The following is a 27,093-nucleotide window of genomic DNA, read 5'->3' as shown; positions in this document are numbered from 1 at the left end:
GCACTTTTAATGGGATTTTAGCCTCAGGATATATTTATTATCACAGGACACAAAGTAAAATAAAGAGACCAGAGTTGTTTATTTTATAATACAGAAGTGGCAGTGCAAGGGCTGGAGAGCACCCTGTTCTTTCTGGGATAACAATCCCTTTCCTTACCAGCAACAGCTCATTTTGTCCTGTTTCAGTAATTTTGGTACTTTGGAACTTTGAAATTTATTCAGAATAACAGTTTTATATTTCCAAGCACAGGTTGTCATTGCCAGAAAAAATAAACTTAATTTTCCAGGTCATTTTGGGCCACTGTGGCTAGGATCAGATTTTGTGTTGAATTAAAGTAGAGGAAAAGGAGAGAAAATCATTGAAACATTAGCGCTATTATCCTGGAAAAGTAGTGATATGTCTATGTGTGTGGGGGTATATGTGTTGTCTTTTTAAGCAATTGTAGTTTTGAAACTAGTAACAAAAGACATAGAGCTGTATAATTTTTGAAGAGACTGTTCACTTAATATTGTGACCCAAGAGAGTTCATTAGGGAAAACTTAAAAAAAAATAACTATGAATATTGAAAAATCTGTATTTGTTAATTTGTAGTCCAGAATACTTTTGCTGCCTGGCCATAGAGAGTCCCAGAATTTACTAAGGTGAAGTTTTCTAGAAAAATAGGTGTTGGGGTAAAAATACTTTGGAGGTATGTTTAAATGTAAACATAGTCATGTCATGTATAATTTGTATATGAAAACAATACTTCTTAAAATTGCTTATTGAAATTTCTGTGTGGATTAATCTCTAGCATTTTATTACCACTTTATTTATTTTATATTTTATTATTTTGAAACCAAACCTTTTATTTCAAGATCATTGTAAACTCACAAGAAGTTGTGAGAAATGATACCAAGAGATCTCATGTACCCTTCCCCCAACTTGCTCCAATGGTAACATCTGGCAAAACTCTACTAGATATCACAACCAGACATTGACATTGACACAGTTAAGGATTCTGTGACAACAAAGATTCCTCATGTTGCCCTTTTATAGCTACATTCACCTCAACCTCTGCTTTCACATGCCTCCACTATCCTACCCCTAATTCATGACCTCTAGCAACCAGTGATCTGGTCTCCCAATAACTTTGTGACCTCAAGAATGTTATAAAAATGGGATTATACAATATGTAGTCTTTGGGATTAGGTTTTTTTTGAATCAGTATAATTTTCTGGAGTTTTATACATATTGTTGAGTATATTTGTAGTTTATTCCTTTGTATTGCTGAGTAGCATTCCATGGTAATAAATGTACTGCAATTTATTTAACCTGTTGAAGAACATCTGAGTTTTTCCTGTTTGGGGCTATTATGTATAAAGTTGCAGTAAATATTAGTGTACAGGTTTTTACGTGAACTTGTGCTTTTATTTTCATAGGACAAATGCTCAAGTACAATTGCTAGATTGTTTGGTAGTTGCATGTTTAGTTTTCTAAACACTGCCAGACTTTTCCAGAGGGCTGTAACATTTTACATCCTCACCAGCAGTGTATGAGTGAACCAGTTTCTCTGCATGTTTAGTACCTGATGTTGTCATTGGTTGAAAAAAGTTTTATTGAATTATAATGTACAAAATTATATGTTTCAGGTGTATAGCATAGTAATTCACAATTTTAAAGGTCATATTCCATTGATAGTTATTATAAGATATTGGCTATATTCCCTATGCTCTATAATATATCCTTGTGGGTTATTTATTTTATATATAGTAGTTTATATCTCTTAATCCCCTATCCCTAATGTGCCCCTTTTCCTTTCCCCCTCCCCACTGGTAACCACTAGCATGTTCTCTTTATCTGTGATTCTGTTTCCTTTTTGGCATATTCAGTAGTTTGTTGTATTTTTTAGATTCTACATATATGTGATATCATATAATATTTATCTTTGTCTGGCTTATTCCATTCAACATAGTACCCTTCAAGTCCATGCTTGTTGTTGCAGATTGCAAAATTTCATTCTTTTAATGGCTGAGTAATATTCCATTCACATCTTCTTTATCTGTTCATTTGTTGATAGACACTTAAGTTGTTTCCATATCTTGGGCATTGTAAATAATGCTGCTGTGAACATTGTGGTGCATGTATCTTTTTGAATTAGTATTTTCATTTTTTTCTGGATATACACCCAGGACTGGAATTGCTGTATCATATGGGAGTTCTACTTTAGGGTTTTCTGTTTTTTTTCTTTTTGAGAAACCTCCATTCTGTTTGCAAAAGTCTTTGCACCAATTTACATTCCCACCAACAGTGTCTGAGGATTTGTTCTTCCTTGCATCTTTGCCCACTTTTGTTAATTTTTTTTTTTAATGTTGGCCATTCTTAATAGGTGTGAGATGATATCTTTGTGATTTTTAATTTTCATTTCTCTGATGATTAACAATGTTGAACATCTTTTCAAGTGCCTATTTGCCATCTGTATGTATTCTATGGAAAAAGATTTATTCAGGTTTTCTATTTTTAAATTGGGTTTTCCTTTTATATCAAGTTCTATGAGCTGTTTGTATTTTGATTATTAACCCCTTATCAGTCATATCATTTGCAAATATTTTTCCCATTCCATAGGTTGTCTTTTTGTTGTTGTTGAAGGTTTCCTTTGCTATGCAAAAGCTTTTCAGCTTGATTAGATCTCATTTGCTTATATTTGCTTTTGTTTCCTTTGCTTTAGAAGAAAGATCAAACAATATTGTTGATTTACGTCAAAGAGAGTTTTCCTCTGTTTTCTTCTAGGAGTTTAAAGATTTCTGGTCTTACCTGTAGGTCTTTAATCCAGTTTGAGTTTATTTTTGTATATGGTGTTAGAAAATGTTCAAGTTTAATTTTTTTTTACATTTAACTGTCCTATTTTCCCAGCAGTGCTTATTGAAGAGACTAGCTTTTATCCAATATTCTACCATATATTCTTGTCACCTTTGTAGTAGATTAATTGACCATAAGTGTGTTAGTTTGTTTCAGGACTCTCTCTTCTGCTGCAGTGATCTATGTGTCTGTTTACTGTTTTTGTACCAGAACCATACTGTTTTGATTGCTGTAGCTTTGCATTATAGTTTGAAGTCATGGAACATGATACCTCTAGTTCTGTTCTTTCTCAATATTATTCTAGCTATTGAGGGTCTTTTGTATTTCTATACAATTTATAAAACTGTTTGTTGTAGTTATATGAAAAATGCCATTGATATTTTGATAGGAATTGGATTGAATGTGAAGATTGCCTTTGGTAGTATGGTCATTTAAATGATATTCTTACAGTCCATGAACATGGTATATCTTTTCATCTGTTTGTTTGACCATCAGTTTCTTTCATCAGTGTCTCATAGTTTTCCCTACCTCCTCAGGTAGGTTTATTCCTGGGTTAATTTTATTCTTTTTGATATAACTGTTTCTTTAATTTCTCTTTCTGTCTTTAAAAAATATTTATTTATTTATTTATAAATATAAATTTATTTCTTTTAATTGGAGGCTAATTACTTTACAATATTGTATTGGTTTTGCCATACATCAACATGAATCCACCATGGGTGTACACGTGTTCCCCATCCTGAACACGCCTCCCACCTCCCTCCCCATACCATCCCTCTGGGTCATCCCAGTGCACCAGCCCCGAGCATCCTGTATCATACATCAAACCTGGACTGGTGATTCTTTTCACATGATATTATACATGTTTCAATGCCATTCTCCCAAATCATCCCACCCTCACCCTGTCCCACAGAGTCCAAAAGACTAATTTCTCTTTCTGATAGTTTATTGTTAGTATATAGAAATGCAACAGATTTCTTTTCATTCATTTTGTATCCTGCAACTTAACTGAATTCATTGATGAGCTCTAGTAGTTTTTTGGTGGTATCCTTAGGATTTTCTATGGACAATATTGTGTCATTTGCAAACCATGACAGTTTTACTTCTTCCTTTACAATTAGAATTCTTTTATTTCTTTTTCTTACCTGATTGCCATGGCTAAGACTTCCAATACTATGTTGAATGAAAGTGGCAAGAATGGGCATTGTCTTATTCCTAATATCAGAGGAAATACTTTCACTGTTGAGTATGATGTTAGTTTTGGGCTTGTCATACACAGCCTTTATTATGTTGAGGTATGTTATATCTATACTCACTTTGTGAGAGTTTTTATCATAAATAGGTATTAAATTTTGTCAAGATTTTATACCTATTATGAATGCAGAGTTCCAAAGAATAGGAAGGAGAGATAAGAAAGCCTTCCTCAGTGATCAGTGCAAAGAAATAGAGGAAAACAATAGAAGAGGAAAGACTAGATATCTCTCCAAGAAACTTAGAGATACCAAGGGAACATTTCATGCAAAGATGGGCTCAATAAAGGACAGAAATGGTAGGGACCTAACAGAAGCAGAAGATATTAAGAAGAGGTGGCAAGAATACACAGAAGAACTGTACAAAAAAGATCTTCATGACCCAGATAATCACGATGGTGTAATCACTCACCTAGAGCCAGAAATCCTGGAATGTGAAGTCAAGTGGGCCTTAGGAAGCATCACTACGGACAAAGCTAGTGGAGGTGATGGAATTCCAGTCGAACTGTTTCAAATCCTGAAAGATGATGCTGTGAAAGTGCTGCACTCAATATGCCAGCAAATCTGGAAAACCCAGCAGTGGCCACGGGACTGGACAAGGTCAGTTTTCATTCTGGTCCCAAAGAAAGGCAATGCCAAAGAATGCTCAAACTACCACACAATTGTACTCATCTCACACACTAGTAAAGTAATGCTCAAAATTCTCCAAGCCAGGCTTAAGCAATACATGAACCGTGAAGTTCCAGATGTTCAAGCTGGTTTTAGAAAAGGGAGAGGAACCAGAGATCCAGTTGCTAACATCCTTTGGATCATCAAAAAAGCAAGAGAGAAACAGAAAAACATTTCTTTCTGCTTTATTGACTATGTCAAATCCTTTGACTGTGTGGATCACAATAAACTGTGGTAAATTCTGAAAGAGATGGGAATATCAGACCACCTGACCGGCCTTTTGAGAAACCTGAATGCAGATCAGGAAGCAACAGTTAGAACTGGACGTGGAATGACAGACTGGTTCCAAATAGGAAAAGGAGTATGTCAAGGCTGTATATTGTCACCCTGCTTATTTAATTTATATACAGAGTACCTCATGAGAAATGCTGGACTGGATGAAGCACAAGCTGGAATCAAGATTGCCAGAAGAAATATCAATAACCTCAGATATGCAGATGACAGCACCCTTATGGCAGAAAGTGAAGAAGAACTAAAGAGCCTCTTGATGAAAGTGAAAGAGGAGAGTGAAAAAGTTGGCTTAAAACTCAGAAAATTAAGATCATGGCATCTGGTCCCATCGTTTCATGGGGAATAGATGGGGAAACAGTGGAAACAGTGTCTGACTTTGTTTTTCTGGGCCCCAAATCACTGCAGATGGTGATTGCAGCCATGAAATTAAAAGATGCTTACTCCTTGGAAGGAACGTTATGATCAACCTAGACAGCATATTAAAAAGCAGAGACATTACTTTGCCAACAAAGGTCCGTCTAGTCAAGGCTGTGGTTTTTCCAGTGGTCATGTGAGAGTGGGATTATAAAGAAAGCTGAGCGTAAAAGAATTGATGCTTTTGAACTGTGGTGTTGGAGAAGACTCTTGAGTCCCTTGGACTGCAAGGAGATCCAACCAGTCCATCCTAAAGGAGATCAGTCCTGGGTGTTCATTGGAAGGACTGATGTTGAAGCTGAAATTCCAATACTTTGGCCACCTCATGCGAAGAGCTGACTCATTTGAAAAGACCTTGATGCTGGGAAAGATTGAAGGCAGGAGGAGAAGGGAATGACAGAGGATGACATGACTGGATGGCATCACCAACTCAATGGACATGGGTTTGGGTGGACTCTGGGAGTTGATAATGGACAGGGAGGCCTGGCGTGCTGCAATTCATGGGGTTGCAAAGAGTCAGACACGACTGAGCAACTGAACTGAACTGAACTGAACTGAACTGAATCTGTAGCAATACAGATTTACCTTGAAATCAGGTAAAATACTTTTCCCACTTTATTCTCGTTTTTCAGTACTCTTTTAGCTTTTCTAGTTCCTTTGCCTTTTCGTATAAATTTGAGAACAGTAGTGTTTATATCTTAGAAAAGCACATATTGCTGGATATAGGGGTTTTGGGTAGATGGTCTTTACCAAAGTGGTTTTTAAGTTGGTAGTACTGCCAGTTGACTTACTGAAAGGAAGGCTTTTGATGGCCTTATGAACTGGTCAGGCGGTCTGTGTTACTAATGACTTAAAAGGTCCTCTCTGTTCTGTCTGAAAATGTTTCTCCCAATCTGAATGAAATTCACTAGCTAGACACTTATTGTTTTGAGTAAAGGTATCTTTTTTAATGTAAAACTTATTAGAATGGTTAACATTTTATATGTGCTGTCATTTTTATAGCAGTGAATTTTTTCCTATTTCTTTCCTCCTTATGCAAGTATAGAAAGCATGGAATGGGTGGGGAAAAGAAGGGAGAACAATTTTTTTGAGCAGAGAATGCTTCACTTGGGCACTAGGAGGTTACTGAGTGTTTTTTCCATTTGAAAGCATAGTTAGCTTTGAAAAGCATCTGAAGCCTAATTTAACCTTTTAAAAATTTGCACCGTTTTATATTAAATAACTATAATTTGAAAAGTACAAATATTACATTTGAGAAGTATAGTTTACAATTTATTTTTAAATGGCTCCACATTTGTTTAATATACTGCTTTTGTTGATGCCTCCTCCAAAGTGCATCTTGTAAAAAGCAAAAACATCCTGCTAATGATAGCTCTTTTCTCAAGAATGACAACATGTCATTATTTTACTTACAAAACGACATGATACAACACCAAGTTATAAGAATGAAGCGCAAATTATATTTCACAAAAAACAGCTAAGGTTTACTTAGTTCATTTGGGAACATAATTATAGTATTTCATATCTTCTCAAGTTTCACAGAAATGTCCTAAGTAATTAGCCTATACAGATACAAAGAGTTTGAAAGTGTTATTACATTTTACTGTTGCAGTTTTACTTACCAAAAACTATCTACAATTTAATAGCACTGAAACCTTTGTTCAGTATACTTGTTTCATGTAGATCATCAGTGACTTAGGTTATACTAAATGAAACCTAGAGACTACTCTTATGGATTTATTATTTATTTTATAATTGTTTTGTTTCCTAGATTATAGTAAATATCATAGTTTGGCTTCCTATACTGTACATCTAGAAGCCTGATTTATAGCTTGTATATTTCACTTATTTCAGCTTTTCCCACCATGCTTGCTATGGTGGAATAACATTCTAATAGTTTCACAATTTTGAAGTTTATATGTTCTGTGTTTTGTACATCAAAAGAGCTTGCAAATAAGCTCTATCCAGCAAGAGTTTTCTTTAAAATAAGGACACAGCATTTTCCCAGGAGCAGGGAAAGAACTGTGATTAATAGGCTAAGGATAAAAGTTCTTTAGAGTAAGAATTTTTAAGTTGATGAGAAGGAACCAAAACTCATGATGGGCAAAGGGACTGTAAGAAAATATGCATATGTTCTGCATTCATTCAGGTCTCTTGACCTGGATGATTTATATTCCTGGGGACTGATAGTATATTTCAGTAGGACTGCAGTGCCACTCTTGGTGATCTTTGAAAACATGTAGAGAGTAAGAGGATAACATACAAATACCATTCCGTGTATAGAATGACCATAAATTACTGCCAGTGAACTCCCAGACAAGATTCTAGACTATATTAAAGGGCCATTTGGGCGTTATGTTAGGGAAGACGACAACCCTTGAGCCAATTTTATGTTCTTGAACGGAACTAGCATGTAGGCCATTCCATTTTGTGCACAGTCACTAGATTTAGGGACTGTAGTTGACATAGAATATATGGAATTTATGAAGGCATTTGACAAAGTTTGTCTTAATATTCCTAAAGTCCATATGAATAAATATAGACAGGTTACACAAGTCATTGGGTTGTTTAGCAACCAGTTGAAACACTGTATCTGTAATGTGCTGAGTAATGGATTTAGTATTAACCAAGTAGATATGATTGCCTGGAAAATCCCATGGACGGAGGAGCCTGGTAGGTTTCAGTCCAGGGGGTCGCGAAGAGTCAGACATGACTGAGTGACTTCAGTTTTACTTTTCACTTTCATGCATTGGAGAAGGAAATGGCAACCCACTCCAGTGTTCTTGCCTGGAGAATCCCAGGGACGGCAGAGCCTGGTGGGCTGCCGTCTATGGGTTTGCACAGAGTTGGACATGACTGACGCAACTTAGCAGCAGCAGCAGCAGCAGCAGCAAGCAGATATGAGAAGGAAATGGCAACCCATTACCAGTTTTCTTGCTTGGAGAATCTTATGGACAGAGGAGCCTGGTGGGCTACAGTCCGTGGTGTTACAAGAGTCGGACATGACTTAGCAACTAAACCACCCCCAGACCAAACCAAGCAAATATGACAAGCTGTAGAGTTCTACCCTCAACCTTATATTGAGGGTAGAACTCATATTCAACATTCTTTATCAATAAATTAGATGGATAAAACAACTTGCCAGAATCAGTTTTGCAGAAGATACAAAGCTTAGAATTTTCGGGATACAAAGTCACTTAACTAAAGTTTAAGTCTAAAACATCCATACATGTGTATATGTATATACATTAAAATTTTATTTATTTATATTTATAATTATATTTGTGTTTCTGTACTTGCATCTGAAAAGCTAAATGCTCACATAAGAGAATGAAGGTTATTGGTTGTAGCTTTAGGGGGAAAAGTGAGAATAGTGGGAGAATAATGGGTATGGATTCCAAAAGGCAAGTAGGGTAATTAGGTCTTAGCAGGGACTGGAGTAAGGAAGTGGAAGGTCATTGGGTATGAGACAGTATCTGGTGCCAGTTTCTTTCTCTCTTACACTGGATCTGCAATGTCTTTTTCTCATCTTTGTGTGTTTGCTCATTCTTCTCTCTCATCCCAGTAATGTGGTTTACTCTGTACCTTGCATGTGATCCTTATATATCCTGACTGTGCTAAAGATGTCCTCATTGCCTGAGACTATAAGAGTCTCAGCTGGGTCATCCCAGCTCAGGACTTGGTTTTTCTAGGTTAGATGTCCAACCTTCATTTATCTCTCAGCCATGCTAGGGTGGCTTGTTGGAGTAGTCGTATTACCAGAGTAGCCAGGACTATGGAAGGTGGATTCTCTACAAAAGGGGACATAAGTGGGAAGGAATGGCTTGGTATATTCACTATAATGGGACATGGTTTTACACTGCAGTGTGTTTTTGGGTACGGGTTTTATTTAACATAAAAGCCAGTTATAGTATATAATAGCAACATATAATTGGTAAAAATACAGAAGACCATTGTGATCTGACTGTGTTAAATGATGTTGCTAATGGTATTATTGAGATCTTATAATGAGGGAAATACAGGTCCACTCTTATTCTGCTTTAATGAGACCAACAGTAGTATTCAATTCTGGACTCCATACTTTGAAATAGATATAGAACACTGGAACATGTTTCGACAAAATTATCTAGACTGAGAAAGAAATTCAAAACTGTCATTATGTGAAATAGCTGAAGGGATTGGAAGCGTTGACCTAAAGAATTAAAAGATATGTAGTGTTCCTAATAGCTGTCTTTAAATATTAGAAAAAGATCTGGTTATTCCTTATGGTTACTAGGTGGTTTAGGACTGGTGGATGCTCCAGGGAAGCAGATTTGGGATCAGCATGAGAAAGAATTCCCTCATAGACAAAACCATCAGAAGATGAAACAGGCTGATTTACAAAGTAGTTTCCTGTCATTTTTGAGTGCTGAGATAGAATCTGGATAACAACTTATCTAGGTTGGAATAGTCTCAATGAAGACATCCACGTTTAAGCCAGGTTATCTTTATGATTTCTTTCAAACTTGTTTCATAAATCTATAAATTTGGTGTCAGTTGCAGTTAGATGACTGATGTAGTCATTCATCTGAATCCCATAGTATTATATCATAGTTTTTAATTTGAAATTTTTATTAAGTTTAAATGAAAATAACTATAAAAGTTATTATTAGTTTGTGTCAAGTAACTCTTTTATAATGGCATGGATAGGCACATATGGTAGATGGCATTGATAGGCATATATGGTGGCATCACTCTTAGTTATAGGAGCAGTTTCTATAGTCTTAACAAAGTTGCATTAAGAGTAAGCATTCTTTGTATAGTCCAAGAGTTGCTTTAGTTTTAGTGCCCTGAAGCAAATATTTAATGAATCTCTCTTATCTTTATGAAAAGCAAGACAGGTAGAGGCTGCTTGAGGAATAGTTATATACTTGATACAGAAAAAAGAATTACGTCTCTCGTGACTTCACTAAAATTTTATTTTTCACTCCCTGCATCTGGCCAGAGATATATGAGCATTTTATCTGAAGGAAGTAAGAGAATTTAGCAGACATTCACATGGTAGATAAATATGATACAAATGATTACAGGCATAAGTGCTGGTTTTAAAATAGACTTGGGTTTAATGTCAGCTTCTCCACTTATCAGCTGGTTATTTAACTTCAGTAGTCCCTATGTTCTTATCTGTAAAATAGGTATAACTATACCTACATGAGGGGGAAAAGAACTGATTTAGGGAGAGGAGATTAAGTTCAAAGTGTTTCTTCTATCTGTGGTTTTATGACAGAATGTTAAATTCTGTGCAAATCATAAAATGTTAAAACTGAACAGGAACTGAGAACTCATTTGGCCCAATGCCATAATTGTGTAAATGAGGAAAATGAAGTCTGAATAAGCTAAGAGCCATCTCCAGGATCACAGTGCAGTTGGCAGTGAAAGGCCAATTATTTCTTCCCATATCAGGGAAAATTCATCTTAAAGCAAGAATTGTAAAGATATTTTCATCAAAAAGTTTTACTTTATGGCAGATATTTCAAGGGTAAATCTTTCTTAGAGATACTGTGGAGAAATTATTACTCTGAAAGATCCTATTCTAATTCCAAGATTTTGTCAGAGTCAATATCATGCCATTTTTAAAAATTTTATGAAGTGTTGTAATTATTATTCCATGGCAGAGCACAATATACATTTACTTCGTTTGGCCAAGATGATTGTAATAACATCTTCAGTTGAACTTTATTTTTTAGAAATAAAAAAATATCATTTCAGTAAATGTATGTTCTATTTTATAGATGTCTCCTGAAGAAAAAGTTTGTAAGTACTGTGGAGTCAGCTATCTAATTCTACATGAGTTTAAGGCTATGGAAGAAAAAGTAAAAGCAATGGAAAAAGAGATGAAATTTTATCAAGGAAGTATAGAACGTGAAAAGAGACTTCAAGAAAAACTACAGTCTCTTAGCCAAGATTTTGAACAGTGCAAAATTGACAATGAATCCAAAACAGAAAGGTTAGAGTATGTTATTCTTTTCTCTCATTTATTTAGTTTGGAAAAAAAGTATAGAAAATAGATTTGACTTTTGTTTTTCTAGAATTTATCTATATCAAGTATAATTTATTCCTTGGTACATTTGAATTTGTTCAGTAATTATTACTGATTACTAAGTATAATTTCTAGATACAATCTGAACATTCCTTTGAGGCTGTGTTTCTATCTGAATCATTGGTGGTGGTGGTTTAGTCGCTAAGTCACAACTAACTCTTGTGACCCTTGTACTATAGCCTACCAGCCTCCTCTATCCATCTGAATAACTGGAAACCAATTAATTCAGTAACTATAAGTTGAGATGGGTTGACTTTTACTTTTCTCCAGATTTATATCTTAATTTTATCATTAGAAAGTTTTATCTCTAAAAAGTCAGGTGAATTTTGATAGTTTTTATATCTAGTATTTTTTTAAGATGTCCTTGACCATTTAGATTTATAGAATAAGGTTTTCATGTTATGCAAAGGTTGCCGAAACATTAAAACTGGCACCTGATTCTAAATCAATAAAGCTGGAGTAAAATCAGAGATTGAGTTCCTAATGCTGGTCAAGTCCAATCAGCAATTTATTCTGCCTAAAGACACCTCATTGGGCTTATGTAATACAAAAGGATTTTTGCTGTTGTTTCATGACTTTTCCTTTGAATAAATATTTTTCCACTTTAAAATATCGACAGTTGATGTAATAAACAATGAACTAATGAACATTGTGTCCTTGTAAAGTAGAAGTTTTCTTATATCTCTTAGGATTAAGTACTTGTCTTAAATTTTATTACAAATTTAAATAATTATATTAAATATCAGTTCTTAGTCTTTGGCTAGGAAAGTTTTGTTTCCTTGAATTTCAGGTCTGAAAAAGTATTTAATCATATTTGAGTGGAAAAATAAAAAAAAATAAAGTATTTAGTTTAAAATTTTAAATACAGAGGGTTTTTGCTTGTCAGATTCTTTTGTTTAGTGTAATAGTTTACTTTCTTTAGTAATTATATGAATAATACATAAACATACAAAATAAAAGAAATATATAGAAGAAAATTCAAGAAAGTCCTTTTTTATTCTTCTGATTACTTTCTTTCACCAGAAATAAAAATCAATACTTTTAATGGTTTGGTGTATGTTTCTAGATCCTTCATTGTTCCTAAGCTTTATTAAAGATAAATATTTTAAACATTTGTAATGTATTATATTTAAGCTATGTAGTTTTAAAACTTTTCAATAGACTAGTGTTTAATATAAGTAATATATTAAAAGTATGTGTGACTTTTACCACTTAATTTTATATTCTGGAAATTGTTCCATGTTATACATGTAGATCTATCTTATTCTTAACTGCTACAATGTCTTCCTTACTAAGAATATGCCATAATTTACTGAACCATTTCTCTTTTCAACGTTTAGATTATTTCCAGTATTTATGACTACACATAGTATTTATATTTATATTCTTGTGTACATATGTTTTTCCATAGGATAAATTCCTGGAAGTGAAATTGCTGAAAAGAAAGTAAATGCCAATTTAAGATTTTGATGGACATTATACCAAATTGTCCTTTGAGAAGACAGGGTTAATTTATATTTGGCCAATAGTTTATAAAGTGGCCATTTTCTTAGATCTTGTTAGTATTGGAATCTTCTTAAGTTTTCTCAAATTTTCACTCTTTTTCTTGGTGAAAAAAAAGGTTGCTTCATGATTATTTAATTTGTGTTTCTTTATTGCTAGTGAGGTTGAATTTTTTTTCATGTTTATTAGATATGTATATTTCTTCTTTTATGAATTACTTGTTCATATATATTGCCCGAATTTCTGTGGTACTATTTCTACGTTTCTGTTTATGTATAGGAGTTTTTAATATAATATGGACTTATACTTTATTTACACATTGCTAATATTTTCTCATGGTTGTTTCAGTTCAGTTCAGTTCAGTCGCTCAGTCGTGTCCGACTCTTTGTGACCCTATGAATCGCAGCACGCCAGGCCTCCCTGTCCATTACCAACTCCCGGAGTTCACTCAAACTCACGTCCATCGATTCTGTGATGCCATCCAGCCATCTCATCCTCTGTCGTCCCCTTCTCCTCCTTCCCCCAATCCCTCCCAGCATCAAAGTCTTTTCCAATGAGTCAACTCTTCACATGAGGTGGCCAAAGTACTGGAGTTTATCTTACTGTTTATTGTATTTTTTTGGTATAAAGTTTTTAAAAATATCTTACGCTGAATTCTGGAAAGGGTTCTGTGTCAAGTCCTTTTGGTTGCAAACCACAGAAACTTGTTCTGTCTTTTGCTAACCTAGATTCAAGCAAGTTGAAAAACAACATATATTTAAAACCTTTATGGTATTGTTGTTTTGGTAAGTCTTTTAATCTGTTTATTAGTTAGATTTGTGATTTCATGTTTTTTATTATTCTTTTTATTTAAAAAATTTATTTATTTTTTGTTCCTATACACCTATAAGCACTTCCCTGGTGGCTTAGCAGTAAAGGATCCACCTGCAATGCAGGAGATGCAGGTTTAATCCCTGGGTTGGAAAGATCTTCTAGAAAAGGAAATGGCTACCCACTCCAGTATTCGTCCACGGAGAATTCCGTGGACAGAGGAACCTGGTGGACTACAGTTCATAGGGTCACAAAAGAGTTGGAAATGACTTAGCAACTAAACAACAACACACCTATAACTTCTCTCATTATATACACCCCATATCACAGAGAAACATTTGTTATGGTTAATGAGCTTGTCTTGGTACATCATTATTACCCCAAATACATGGTTTTACATTAGGGTTAGCTTTTTTTTTGCCACTTTATTCATTTTTTTTTTAATTGAAGTGTAATTGCTTTACAGAATTTTGTGGTTTTCTATCATACATCAGCAAGAATCAGTCATAGGTACACCCATGTCCCCTCCCTCCCAGAACTCCCTCCCATCTCCCTCCCCATCCCACCCTTCTAGATTGTCACAGAGCCCCTTTGATGTTGTACATTCCATGGGTTTTGACAAATGTTAAATACCATGTATCTACCATTGTAGTATCATACAGAATAGATAATGCTGCCCTAGAGATCCTGTGTTCTGCCTGTTTGTCCCTCCCTCCCCTCTAAGGATGGACAATCACTGTTCCATTGCTGTCTCCACAGTTTTGCCTTTTTCAGTATGTCATAATGTTGAAAATGTCCATTGACAGAAGAATGGATAACGAAGATATGGTACACACATATAATAGAATATTACTCAACCTTTAAAAAGAATGAGAGAATGCCATTTACAACAACATGGAAGAACCTGGAGAGTGTAATACTAAGTGAAATAAGTCCGAGAAGGAGAAATACTATATGACATCTCTCATATATGGAATCTAAAAAGAAATGATGCCAATGAACTTACTTACAAAATAGAAACAGACTCAGAGACTTAGAGAATGAACTTTTTGCTGGGCAGAAGGAGGTGGGGAAGGAATAGTTAGGAAGTTTGGGATGATTGACATCGACACACTGCTACTTTTAAAATGGATAACCAAAAAAGACCTACTATATGGCATATAGTTATGTGGCAGCATAATGGTATGTGGCAGCTGTATGGGAGGGGTGTTTGGGGGAGAATGGATACAAGTATATGTGAAGCTGAGTCCCTTTGCTGTTCACCTGAAACTATTACATTGTTAATTGGCTGTACTCCAAAACAAAATGGGCTTCCTAGGTGACAGTAGCGGTAAAGAACCCACCTGCCAATGCAGGAGATACAAGTTTGATCCCTGGGTTGGAAAGATCCTCTGGAGGAGAGCATGACAGCCCACTGCAGCAGTGTTGCCTGGAGAATCCCATGGACTAGAATCCATGGGGTTGCAAAGAGTCAGACGTGACTGAAGAAGAAAGAGAATGTCATATGGTTAGAGTAATATAGTGTGTAACTTTCTAAAAATTAGCATCTTTTAGTTAGTAATATACATTTTAAATTTACTCCATGTCTTTTCATGGCTTTACAGCTTGTTTCTTTTTTTAGGACTGAATAATATTCCATTCTCTGGATGAAACACAGTTTATCCATTCACCAAACTGAAGGACACCTAGGTTGCTTCCAAATTTTGGCAGTTATGAATAAAGCTGCTGGAAATATCTATGTGTAGGTTTTTGTGTGGACATGTATTTTCAGCTCCTTTGGGTAAATACCAAAGAGTGTGATTACTAAATCATATAGTAAAAGTATGTATAATTTTGTGAGAAGCTACCAAATTGTCTTCCAGAGTGGCTCTCTCATTCTGCATTCCCAGCAGCAATGAGTGAGAGTTCCTGTTACCAAATTCTCACCAACTTTTGGTGTCGTTGGGGTTTTGGATTTTCACCATTCTAATAGGTATGTAATAGTATCTTGTGTTTTAATTTACATTTCCTTGAAGATGTATGAGATTGACTATATTTTATTATGCCTGCTATCTGTATGTCTCCTTTTCTGAGGTGTTCATTCAGGTCTTTTGCCTATTTTAAATCAGATTGCTTGTTTTCTTATTGTTGAGTGTTAATAGTTCTTTGTATATTTTAGATAATAGTTCTTTATCAGATGTCTTTTGCAAATATTTTCTCCCATTATGTGGCTCATCTTCCACTTCTCTTGATATTCTCTTTTGTAGACCAGAAGTTTTAAAATTTAATGAAGTCCTGCTTATTGTTTATTTCATGAATCTTGCCTTTGGTGTTATATTTAAAAAGTCACTGCTGTACTCAAGGTCATCTAGGTTTTCTTCTATGTTATCTTATAGGAGTTTTGCAGTTTGTATGTTATATTAGGTCTGTGATTCATTTGAGTTGATATTTGTGTAGTGTGTATGACCTGTGTCTAGAATCCTTTTTTTGAGGATGGAGGAGGGGGCATAAGGATGTTGTCTAGTTGGTTCCAGTTTAAAAAGACAATCTTTGCTCCATTACATTGCCTTTGCTCCTTTGTCAAAGATCAGTTCACCATATATTTATTTGGTTCCATTTCTGGATTCTGTTCTGTTCCATTAATCTATTTGTCTATTCTTCCACCAAAACTACACCATCTTTAATATTGTGTAGCTTTATACCAAGTCTTAAAGGCAGATTTTGTCAGTCTTTCAACTATGCTCTTTTCCTTCAATATTGAGTTTTTTCCTCTCTATGTAAATTTCAGAATTTGTCCATATCCACAAAATAACTTATTGGGATTTTGCTTGGAATTGAATTAAATCTGTAGATCAAGTTGAGAAGAATTGATGTCTTGACAATGTTGAATCTTAATAATCCACAGACATGGAATATCTCTTTCATTTAGTTCTTCTTTGTTTTTGTTCATATGAGTTTTATAGTTTTTCTCATATAGTTCTTATATATATTTCATCAGTTTGCACTTCATACCTATATTTTTGGAAGGCACTAATGTAAATGGTAATGATTTTTAACTTCATGTGTTCTTGGTATATAGGAAAGTTACTGACTTTTATGTAATTAATTTTCTATCTTGGAGCCTTTCTGAAAGTGCTTGTTAGTTCCAGGAGTTTGTTGATTTTTCCAGTTTGTTTGTATAGGTGATCATGTTGTCTGTGAACAAAGTTTAATTTCTTCTTTCCTAATCTGTATACCCATATTTTCTTGTCTTCCTGAACAAGTTGGGACTTCATATACAATGTTAAATAGCAGTAGTTAGAGGAGTAAATATCTTGTTCTTGCTCTCAGGAGGAAGCCTTCAAGTTTTCCACTATTAAATATGACTTGAACTGTAGATTTTTTGTAATTATTTTTTTGTGTGTGTGTGTTGCGCAGCATTTGGGGTCTTAGTTCCCTCACCAAGGATCAACCCTGTGCCCCCTACAGTGGAAGCACAGTCCTAACCACTGAAACTTCAGGGAATTCTCTAAATTTTTTTTTTTTTATAAAAGTGAGGAAATTTTTCTTTATCTTAGTTTGCTGAGAGTTTTATCTTGAATGGATGTTGGATTTTGTCAAATGTTTTTTCTGTACCTGTTGAAAATGCTTGTGTGATTTTTCTTTAGCCTGTTAATGTGATAGACTAATTGGTTTTTGACTATTGAACCAGCTTTGATACCTGGAATAAATCCCATTTGGTTGTGGTATATAATTAATTTTTACGTATTTTAATATTTTGTTGAGGACTTTACTTCCATGTTCATGAGAGATATTGATCTGTAGTTTTCTTGTAATTCCTTTGTATGATTTAGTATTAGGGTAATGCTGGCCTCATTGAATGAGTTGGGAAATAGTCTCAATCTTTTGGAAGACAGAATGGATATAATTTTTTCCTTAAATATTTGGTAGAATTTACCAGTGACTCCATCTGGGCCTAGTGCTATCTGTTTTGGAAGTTTATTAATTATTGATGAAAGTTTTTTGAAATTTTTTTTATGGTTAAGCTATGTTCAAATTGTCTGTTCTTGTATGAGTTTTATCATTTCTTCAAGGAATTGAAATATTTTATCTTGGTGATCAAATTTTTGGGCATAGAGTTATTCATAGTATTTCTTTTTAAAATTTTTTGTACTTTTTTCTTTTTCTGTTGAGGTATAGTTGATGTATAATATATGTTACAGTTGTACAGCATAGTGATTTATACTTTTTAGAGGTTACAACTCCACTTATAGTAATTATAAAATATTGGCTGTATTCCATGTTGTACAGTATATCCTTTTAGTTTATTTTATACATATTAGTTTATATCTCTGAATCCCCCACCTTTGTATTGTCTCCTTTTCTCTCCCTGCTGGTAACCACTAGTTTGTTCTCTGTGATTCTGTTTCCCTTGTTATATTCATTAGCTTTTTTTATGTTTTAGTTTCTACACATAAGTGATATGTTATTTGTGTTTTCTTGGTCTGACTTATTTCATTTAGCATAATGCCCTCCAAGTCCATCCACATGGTTACAAATGGAAATTTTTCATTCTTTTTTTTTTAATGGCTGAGTAGTATTCTATTGTATAACTATAACACCTCTTCTTTATCCATATATCTCTTGATGGACACTTAGGTAGCTTTCATATTTTGTCTATTGTAAATAATGCTGCTTTGAATATTGGAGTGTATGTATCTTTTTGAATTAATGTTTTTGTTTCCTTTGGTTCTATACCCAGGAGTGGAATTGCTGGATCATATATTTTTAGTTTTTTGAGGGATCTCTATTGATGATTTCTCTTTAACTTCTGATATTAGCGATTTGTAATCTTCTCCCTTTTCCTTTGTTCACCTTATCTGAAGATTATAAATCTTACTGATATTTTCAAGGAAGCGGCTTTTGGTTTTATTGATTTTTTTCTCTGTTGATTTCCTACTTCAATTTTATTGACTTCTGGTATAATTTTTTTTGGAGTGATATAAATTATTATTATTTCTTTTCTTCTGCTTACTTTGGATTTAATTTGCTCCTCCTTTTCTAGTTTCCTAAAGTGGAAGTTTAAATTGCTGATTTTAGATCTTTCTTTTCAAATAAATGTTTTCAGTGCCATAAATTTCCCTGTAACCACTGCTTTTGCTACATCCCACAAATTTCAGAAAGTTGTATTTTCACTTTCATTTAATTCAAAGTATTTTAAAATTTCATTGTGATTTCTTCTTTGATATATCTGTTAATCAGAAGAGTGTTGGTTAATCTCTAAGTATTTTGGGATTTCCTAGCTCTTTCAGTTTAATTTCTAACTTTATCTCATTGTTAGGTGTCTGAGTGCAAACGTTGTATGGTTTTTTATTCCTTTAAATTTGTTAAGATGTATTTTATGGTCCAGAATGTGTCTATCTTGGTGAATGTGAGCTTGAGAAGAATGCATTGTACTGCTGTTGTTGGGTGAAATCATCCATGCATGTCAGTTTACATCAGTTGATTGATGATACTATTGAGTTCAACTTACAGATTTTCTGCCTCCTGGATCTGTCCATTTTTGGTAAAAAGGTGTTAAAGTCTCCAACTCTAATAGTAATTAATCTGTTCTTCCTTGTAGCTCTATAGCTTTTGCCTTACATATTGGGTTGGCCAAAAAGTTTGTTTGGGTTTTTCCATAACATCTTATGGAAAAATCCAAAGGAACTTTTTGTGTCAACCCAATATTTTCATGCTCTGTTGTTAAGCTCTCGTTAAGGATTGTTATCTCTTCCTAGAACACTGACCCCTTTATCATTATATAATACCCCTCTTTATTCCTGATAATGTTCCTTGTTTTGAAGTCTTCTCTGTCTGAAATTTCTTTTGTTTAGTGTTAGCATGATGTATCTTTTTACACCCCTTTCTTTTTAGTCTGTGTGTGTCTTTATATTTAAAATGTGTTTCTTGAAGACAATGTGATAGTTGATCTACTCTGACTGTCTTTAAATTGGTGTATTTAAATCATTGATAATCAAAGTAATGACTGACATAGTTGGATTAATACCTATCATTTTTTGGTTATTGTTTTCTATTTGCTGCCCTTTTTCTGTTCTTATTTTTTTGTCTTTCACATTTTTTTTTCTGTCTTTTGTGGATTTAATCAAGCATTTAATATAGTTCCATTTTATCTTTTTCAGAATATCAGTTATACTTCTTTTTCTCACTTTTTAAGGTGTTGCTTTAGAGGCTTCCCTGGTGGCTCAGATGGTGAAGAGTCTGTCTGCAATGTGGGAGACCCAGGTTCAATCCTGGGTCAGGAAGATCCCCTGGAGAAGGAAATGGCAACCCACTCCAGTATTCTTGACTGGAAAATTTCATGAATGGAAGAGCCTGGCAGGCTGCAGTCCATGGGGTCCCAGAGAGTTGGACACGACTAGTAACTTACACACAGAGTTTGCGATATATTTTTATAACTAATCCAAGTCAGCTTTTAAGTAACACTTCACTGCTTCACCAGTAGTGCAAGTGCCTTATAATAGCTAAATATTCCTAATTTCCCCCTCCCATCCCTTGTATCATGGCTGCCATTTATTTTACTTATAAATAAGCATACATATATGTATGTATGTATAAATATATATGTGCGTGTGTGCTCAGACACTCCAGTCATGTCCAACTCCTTGTGACCCTATGGACTATATCTTGCCGTGCTCCTCTGTCCATGGCAGGCAAGAATACTGGACTGGGTTTCCATACCCTCCTCCAGGAAACCTTCCTGACCCAGGACTCGAACCTGCGTCTTCTGTGATTCCTTGCATTGCAGGTGGATTCTTTACCACTGAGGCACCAGGAAAGCCCATGCTAAGCCTTAGTTAGCATTTATCCTGCTTGGTATTCTCTGAAGTTCCTGGATCTGTGGTTAGTGTTTGACAATATTATAATTTAGAGGAAATTATCAATCATTGTTTCAAATATTTCTTCTTTTCCTTTCTCTATATCTTCTACTTCTGGTATTCCTATTAGGCAAATGTTATATCTTTTATAGTTGTCCCAGAGTTCTTGGATATTCTATTATGTTTTTAATTTTTTTTTTTTTTTTTGCTTTTTAGTTTTAGAAGCTTTTCAATTCTATTGTCATATCCTCCGGCACAGAGATTCTTTCCTCAGTAATGTCTATTCTAATGAGCCAGTTAAAGACTTTCTTCATTTCTGTTAAACACTATTTTTTTTTTAATCTCTAATTTCTTCTTGATTCTTTCTTCAAAGTTCAATGTCTCTGCTTATATTATCCATCTGTTCTTTACATGTTGTCTCCTTTTTGTATTACATCCCCGTTCACATTAATCGTAATTAAAAAAAATTTCTGATCTAATAATTCTAACACTTCTGCCATATCTCACTCTACTTTTGATGCTTGTTCAGTCTCTTCAGACTCCTTTTTTGCCTTTTAGTGTACACTATAAGTTTTTGTTGATAGGTGGACAAGACATAAAGGTGTAAAAGGAATTGCAGTATATACCTTTAGTAATGTTGTGGTAATGTCAAGGGAAGAGAAGTATTCTGCAGTCCTATGATTATGTCTCAGTCTTGTAGTGAGCCTTTGCCTGTGGACTGTGAACTTTACAGATATTTCTCAGTTGCCAGATCTTGCATCCCCCACCCTGCCCTTAGGTGACACAGTATTTCTAGGATGAGCTAGAGCTGGGTTTTTCCCTTTGTCAGGTCAGTTAGGCTCAGATAATATCCCAGCAGGTTAAGGTCTGCTAAAATAGTTTCTCCTGAGGGAAGGCCGTGTTAAACATAATAGAAAGCTCTGGCATATTTAAAATATTTGCTTTTCCCCTCCCTCTGACAGAAGCTCAATCAGGTTTTTCTTTAGATGTTAGGAAGTATCACTTAACAGATTTACTCTCTTCACTACGTCAGTTGTGCTGCACATACTCTGATATGTTGTATTTTCATTTTCATTCAGTTCTGTGTGTTTTTGTATAATTCTTAAAATTATCCTTTGAGAGTTTTTCTTTGCCATATGGATTATTTAGAAGTATGCTATTTAGTTTCCAAGAGTTTATAGACTTTCTTGTCAGATTTCTGTTAATGATTTCTTTTGATTCCACTATGGTCAGAGAACATACTCTGTATGATTTCAACTTTAAAAATTTTGTTAAAATTGTTTTATTGCCAGAGATATGCATCTGCCTTGATGACTGTTCCGTGGGTACTTGGGAGAAAATGTGTATCATGCTGTTGTTGGGTGGAGTTTTCTAAAAGTGGCAATTAAAACCTGGTGATTGATGGTTTTGAGTTCTTTAATTTCCTTGCTGATTTTCTGTCTAATAAGTCTATCAGTTGCTCATAATGGAATATTGGAAGTTCCCAAATCTGATTGTGGGTTTGTCTATTTCTCTTTGAGTTTTATCATTTTTGCTTCATGTTATTTTGTAGCTCTTTTGTTTGGTATGAACATATCTAAAATTTTTGTTTTCCTGGATTGATTGTTGTATCATTATGTAGTATTCTTTGTCTCTAGTAATTGTATTTGCTCTGAAATCTACTTTATCTGATATTGGTATAGCAACTGCTGCTTTTAAAAACTGTTTATTACATGATATACTTTTTCCATTATTTTACTCTCAACCTACTTATGTCATTGAATTTAAAGTCAGTCTTATGGACAACATATTTTTGAAGAATGTTTCTTTTTTAATCCACTCTGCCTATCTCTTTTAATTGGTGTATTTAGATTTACATTTATATTTAGGTAATTTTTTATATGTTAGGGTTTATGTATGCCATTTTATTTGTGTCCAGTTTATTTCTTCTGGTTCTCTTACTTCTGTTTCTCTTTTTACTTTCAGATTGGTTTGCTGAATATTTTTTAGGATTATATCTTGACTTACTTACAGTGTTTTAAATATATTGCTTTGTATAGGTTTCTTAGAGGTTGCTCTAGCCATTGCAGTATATATACATAATTGGTCATAGTCTATGGTTTAATTATGATGGTCTTAACATGGATTTCTTTGGGTTTATTCTATTTGTATAGAAAAGACTCTTTCCTACAGCTTGTTGAATCTGTAGGTTTATATCTCTTGCCCTTAGAAGTTTTCAGCCATTATTGAATATTATTTAATCATACTTCCTCTTTCTTCTCTCCTTCTCTGACTTTAATCAAATGAATTTTAGCTTTTTGTTGTTGTTTTGTCACACAGGTCTCTGAGACTCTGTTAATTATTTTTTCTATTTTCATTCTTGTCTAGATTGGGTGTTGATTTGTCCTAACATCCTCTGATTTTGTTTTCTGTCATTATACTCTGCTGTTGAGCCTGTCTTATGAGGTTTGTTTTTTTTCTTTCACTTATTTATCTTTCAGTTCTATCATTTCTACTTAGTTTTTTTAACTTACATTTCTTTGCTGAGATTTTCTATTTTTTCTTTTGTTTCAAGAGAATTTTTAATTGCTTTTAAAAGAATTTTTATGATGGCTGCTTTATAATCCTTATCAAATAATTCCAGCATCTGATTCATCTCAATGCTGGGTTTGTTGATTATCTTTACTAATTAATGTTATGATTTTCTTGGTTCTGGCATGATGAGTGATTTTCTATTGAGTCCTGATTATTTTGGAAGTTACACTATGAGATTCTGGATCCTATTTTCTCTCTCTCTCTCTCTCTCTCTATATATATATATATATATATATAAAACACACATTCCCCTTGTTGTGGTAAAGCATGAAAGCCAAATGGGTGTGTTTGTTCAGCTTCCTGCTATGACCACAAATACTACTTTTCAAAAGTAAGGTTCCCCCTGCCTTGTATCAGACTGGTGAAGTTGAAGTTAACATATCACCCTTAGCCCCACTCACACCTTTCTGGCAAAAGTGAGTCACCAACTTGCAGGTTCTTGTGTCTCTGCATGGGAATATAAGATCAGTTCCCCACTTAACTCACTGTCACCAGAAGGGGAGAACCAAAGAGCTGTCTCTCACTTTTTTGTAGCAGAATAGGGGCAGAAGTTTGACTTCTTTCTGTGCCCCATTGATACCAAAGGATGGGAGAAGTTAGGTGCCAGCCGGCCCTGATTCTGCCTTACTGATGCCATCTGAAAGTAGAGGCTCAGCTCCCTACACATCCCACTGGCACCAGAGGATGGGAAGCAAAGTGACTACTTTGTCTCACACCACCTTCTTCTATCTCACTGATGCTGGGTGGGGTTAGAGGCTTCTAATTGAAACCCTCTGACACAGGATATGTATAGGGAGTCAGAATAAGAGTGCCACTAGTCTTGTTTTTCACTGCTTCCTTTGGTCTCTTTGCTGCCAATTGGGTTTGATTCCCCACTGGGCCTCACTGACACCAAGAATATAAGAAAAGTGGACTGTGTGCTCAGTCACTCAATCATGTCAACTCTGTATGACCCCATAAACTGTAGCCCGCCAGGCTCCTCTGTCCATGGAATTTTCCACGCAAGAATACTGGAGCAGGTTGCCATTGCCTACTCCAGGGGATCTTTCTGACCCAGGGGTTAAACCTGCATCTCCTGCATCTCTTGTGTTGGCAGGCAGATTCTTTATCACTGCAGCACGTGGGAAGCTCAGAATGGGCTATTTACTACTAACAACTTGTACCACTTTGTTCGGATTCATTGGTGCAGGATAGAGGTGGAGGCTCAGCTCCCCATTGACCCCACTGACACTACCCTGGTGGGGGGTATTGGAGCATGCCTTGCTTCTACAGAGGGGAATGAAAGATCAGTTCCTAGCTTACCCCACTGATACTACACCAGCCAGGAGACTTGGAGTGCACCACCTGCATCAATAGGGCAGGGCTGTGGCAGTATGGAATATCAACTCTGCTCAGTTATGTCTGTCTTTAAACTGTGAGCTGGGGAGGTACAGTTTTACAGTTGATATTTGGCTTGAGAAGGTGAATATTACAAAGATTGTTTTCAATTATTTAGTCACACTTTACCTGATCAGCTAAGTTGATCAGACTTTTTCGGAGCTTTTCGTTTTTTTTTTTGGGGGGGTGGTCTCTGCTGTTGGTGGTTCTGGGTTGGAAATTTCTGTAACACTCATCTGGGATATATGGGAGATAATAATAAAACTCAGGAATCTCATTGCCTTGGTGTTTCTCAAATTGTGAAGTCAGTAGGCCATCTGCCATCTTCTTTCTGCCTTTCATGGTTTTGCTGTGCTTGTGTTATATGGTATCAGGGTTTTTTAGCTAAGAGATGAACTTGGGAGTAGAAGAGCTACTCCATCTTGGTTGTGACCTTGGGTTGATTTTTTAGTAAAATTAAATATTGTTCTGAGTAACTAAGAACATTTTTTTTTAAAGTAATGACTTAAAATTTCACAATGTTAATAGCTAGCTCACAAAAGTCAGTAGTTAGATATATGCATCACTACATGCTTGCTAAATAATTTCAATTTCTCTCACTTATGCCAAATTGAGATGATCCATGGAAATTTGAGCAACAAAAAGATAGGCCTGTCTATGAGGAATTAGACTTAGGAGTTCTGTTGATAGCTGGCCATTCTCACAAATCAGGTGAGCTGTAGAAGTCAAGTCTAGACTAGTCAGCTCAAGGAAAGGGCATAAGTAGGTACCAAGGGTTCAGAGCCCACAGTTTGGAATCAAATTAATAGAGTGTAGAGACACTGAGTTTATAAATGAAGACAATTGGAGGAAGAGATGAACCTGGCTGGAGTAGAGGATAATAGGGTAAACGTGGCAGGTTTTGTGAGTCATCATCTTCCTCTGTCAAAACTGCCTCCCTCATAGACCAGTTATGTCAGATAGTAACACTTTCTGCAGCAAATGGCTTACATGAACAAGGGTTTATTTGTTTCTTGAGTTAAGAAGGGGTGTAGGCAACTCAGAATGTCACCAGGGATCTAGCGTTTTCCATCTCTCATTACATCTTTCTCATTGAGTAGGTCTTCAGTCTCATACTGATCTCCTCGTGATCTCAAGATGGCTTTTGCACTGTCAAAAGTATACTTCTAGGCAGAAATATGAAGAGAGAAGCTGTCAGGAGAAGTGCCTGTGATAGGAGGTCAGAAGCTTTCCCACAACTGCAGGGTAGTTTGGGGAACTTACTTCAGGGAGTTGGTTTGTTGCTTTCTGAAATAATAGGTTCTGTGGTAAGGAAGCGGCTTCCCAGGTGGCTCAGTGGTAAAGAATCCTCCTGCCAAGCAGGAGACGCAGGAGACCCAGGTTTGATTCCTGAGTCAGAAAGATCCCTTGGAGAAGGACATGGCAACCTACTCCAGTACTCTTGCCTGGGAAATCCCATGGACAGAGTCTGGTGGTCTACAGTCCATGGGCTCGCAGAGTCGGCCACAACTTAGTGACTGAACAGCTGCAGAAGTTGTAAGAAAGAAGACACTAGCAGGCCTCCCTCTCTGTGCATTACATTTCCCTCCAGAAAATCACACATTCAGGCTTACTTTAATTCCTGAAGAAGGAAAAAATTAGTATCTCAAGAAACTTATCCAGAGCTCCCTCTTTTTTAAAGGTCTTGTCTTTAAGATATCTAGGCTCAGCTTTTTCTACTTGTACCATAGTCTCTGTTGTTTATGGAAATAATATAAGAGGCATACGTGTGAAAAATGTTTGGGACAATGGATTTTGAGTAATCAAGATTTTATAGAACAAAGAACTGATGGAGAACTATAGCTCTCATTGTTTGCGCATACTTCTTAGACAAAGAGTTGCACATGACTGAGCGACTAATCACAGCACTAGACAATTATTTCAAATACCTAGGGGCCTTCTCAAACCTTCATTTCTCTCCTAGGATTCTGATTTACCTTTTGGGGCCAAGTGGGAATCTCTGCAGTGAAACAAAAGCTGTTACTGATGAGGCTGTATTTGGTCATGTGAGCATGGGGAGCACTGGAAAGAAAAGGTTGAGTACCATTTGGAAGAGCATTGGTTCTCTTCAGGCCACTGAAAAATGACTCCAGTAGACACAGAGTGTTATTAGCATGTAGTTTAAACCTGAATGTCTATATCATTGTTCTCTTAGTCTAGATGTATAGATATCAATATATTATACTGATATTTGTATTATGGATTTCTTAAACATTGAGAAACCTGAACAAGTTTTATTTATACCATGTAGTCCTAAGACCAGGTAATCTTTTCATTTTTCTCCTCTACCAGCACTAGATTGTGTTCCAGACTAAAGTACTTAGGGATAGAGCATACTCTTTTTCCATTCTTCTTTTTTCTCTGTGGACGCATTACACATAGTATATACTAGAATTTGACAGCTCTTTTTTACTA

At 35.3% G+C, this 27,093-nt stretch overlaps 1 protein-coding gene across 1 annotated transcript in view; it reads left to right on the top strand.

Annotated features, from left to right (window-relative positions):
* The window catches only part of LEKR1 (leucine, glutamate and lysine rich 1), a 199,498-nt gene continuing 183,636 nt past the window's right edge, over positions 11,232–27,093 (top strand). The window contains exon 1 of the mRNA XM_018050376.1: positions 11,232–11,446. Coding sequence (XP_017905865.1) covers positions 11,232–11,446 — 215 coding nt within the window. The remainder of the gene's footprint in view (positions 11,447–27,093) is intronic.

This window comes from Capra hircus, chromosome 1 (assembly GCF_001704415.2).
Source record: "Capra hircus breed San Clemente chromosome 1, ASM170441v1, whole genome shotgun sequence".
Taxonomy (NCBI): Eukaryota; Metazoa; Chordata; class Mammalia; order Artiodactyla; family Bovidae; genus Capra; species Capra hircus.
Note: the sequence above shows the minus strand (reverse complement) of the source record. Positions and strands in the feature narration are given on the sequence as shown.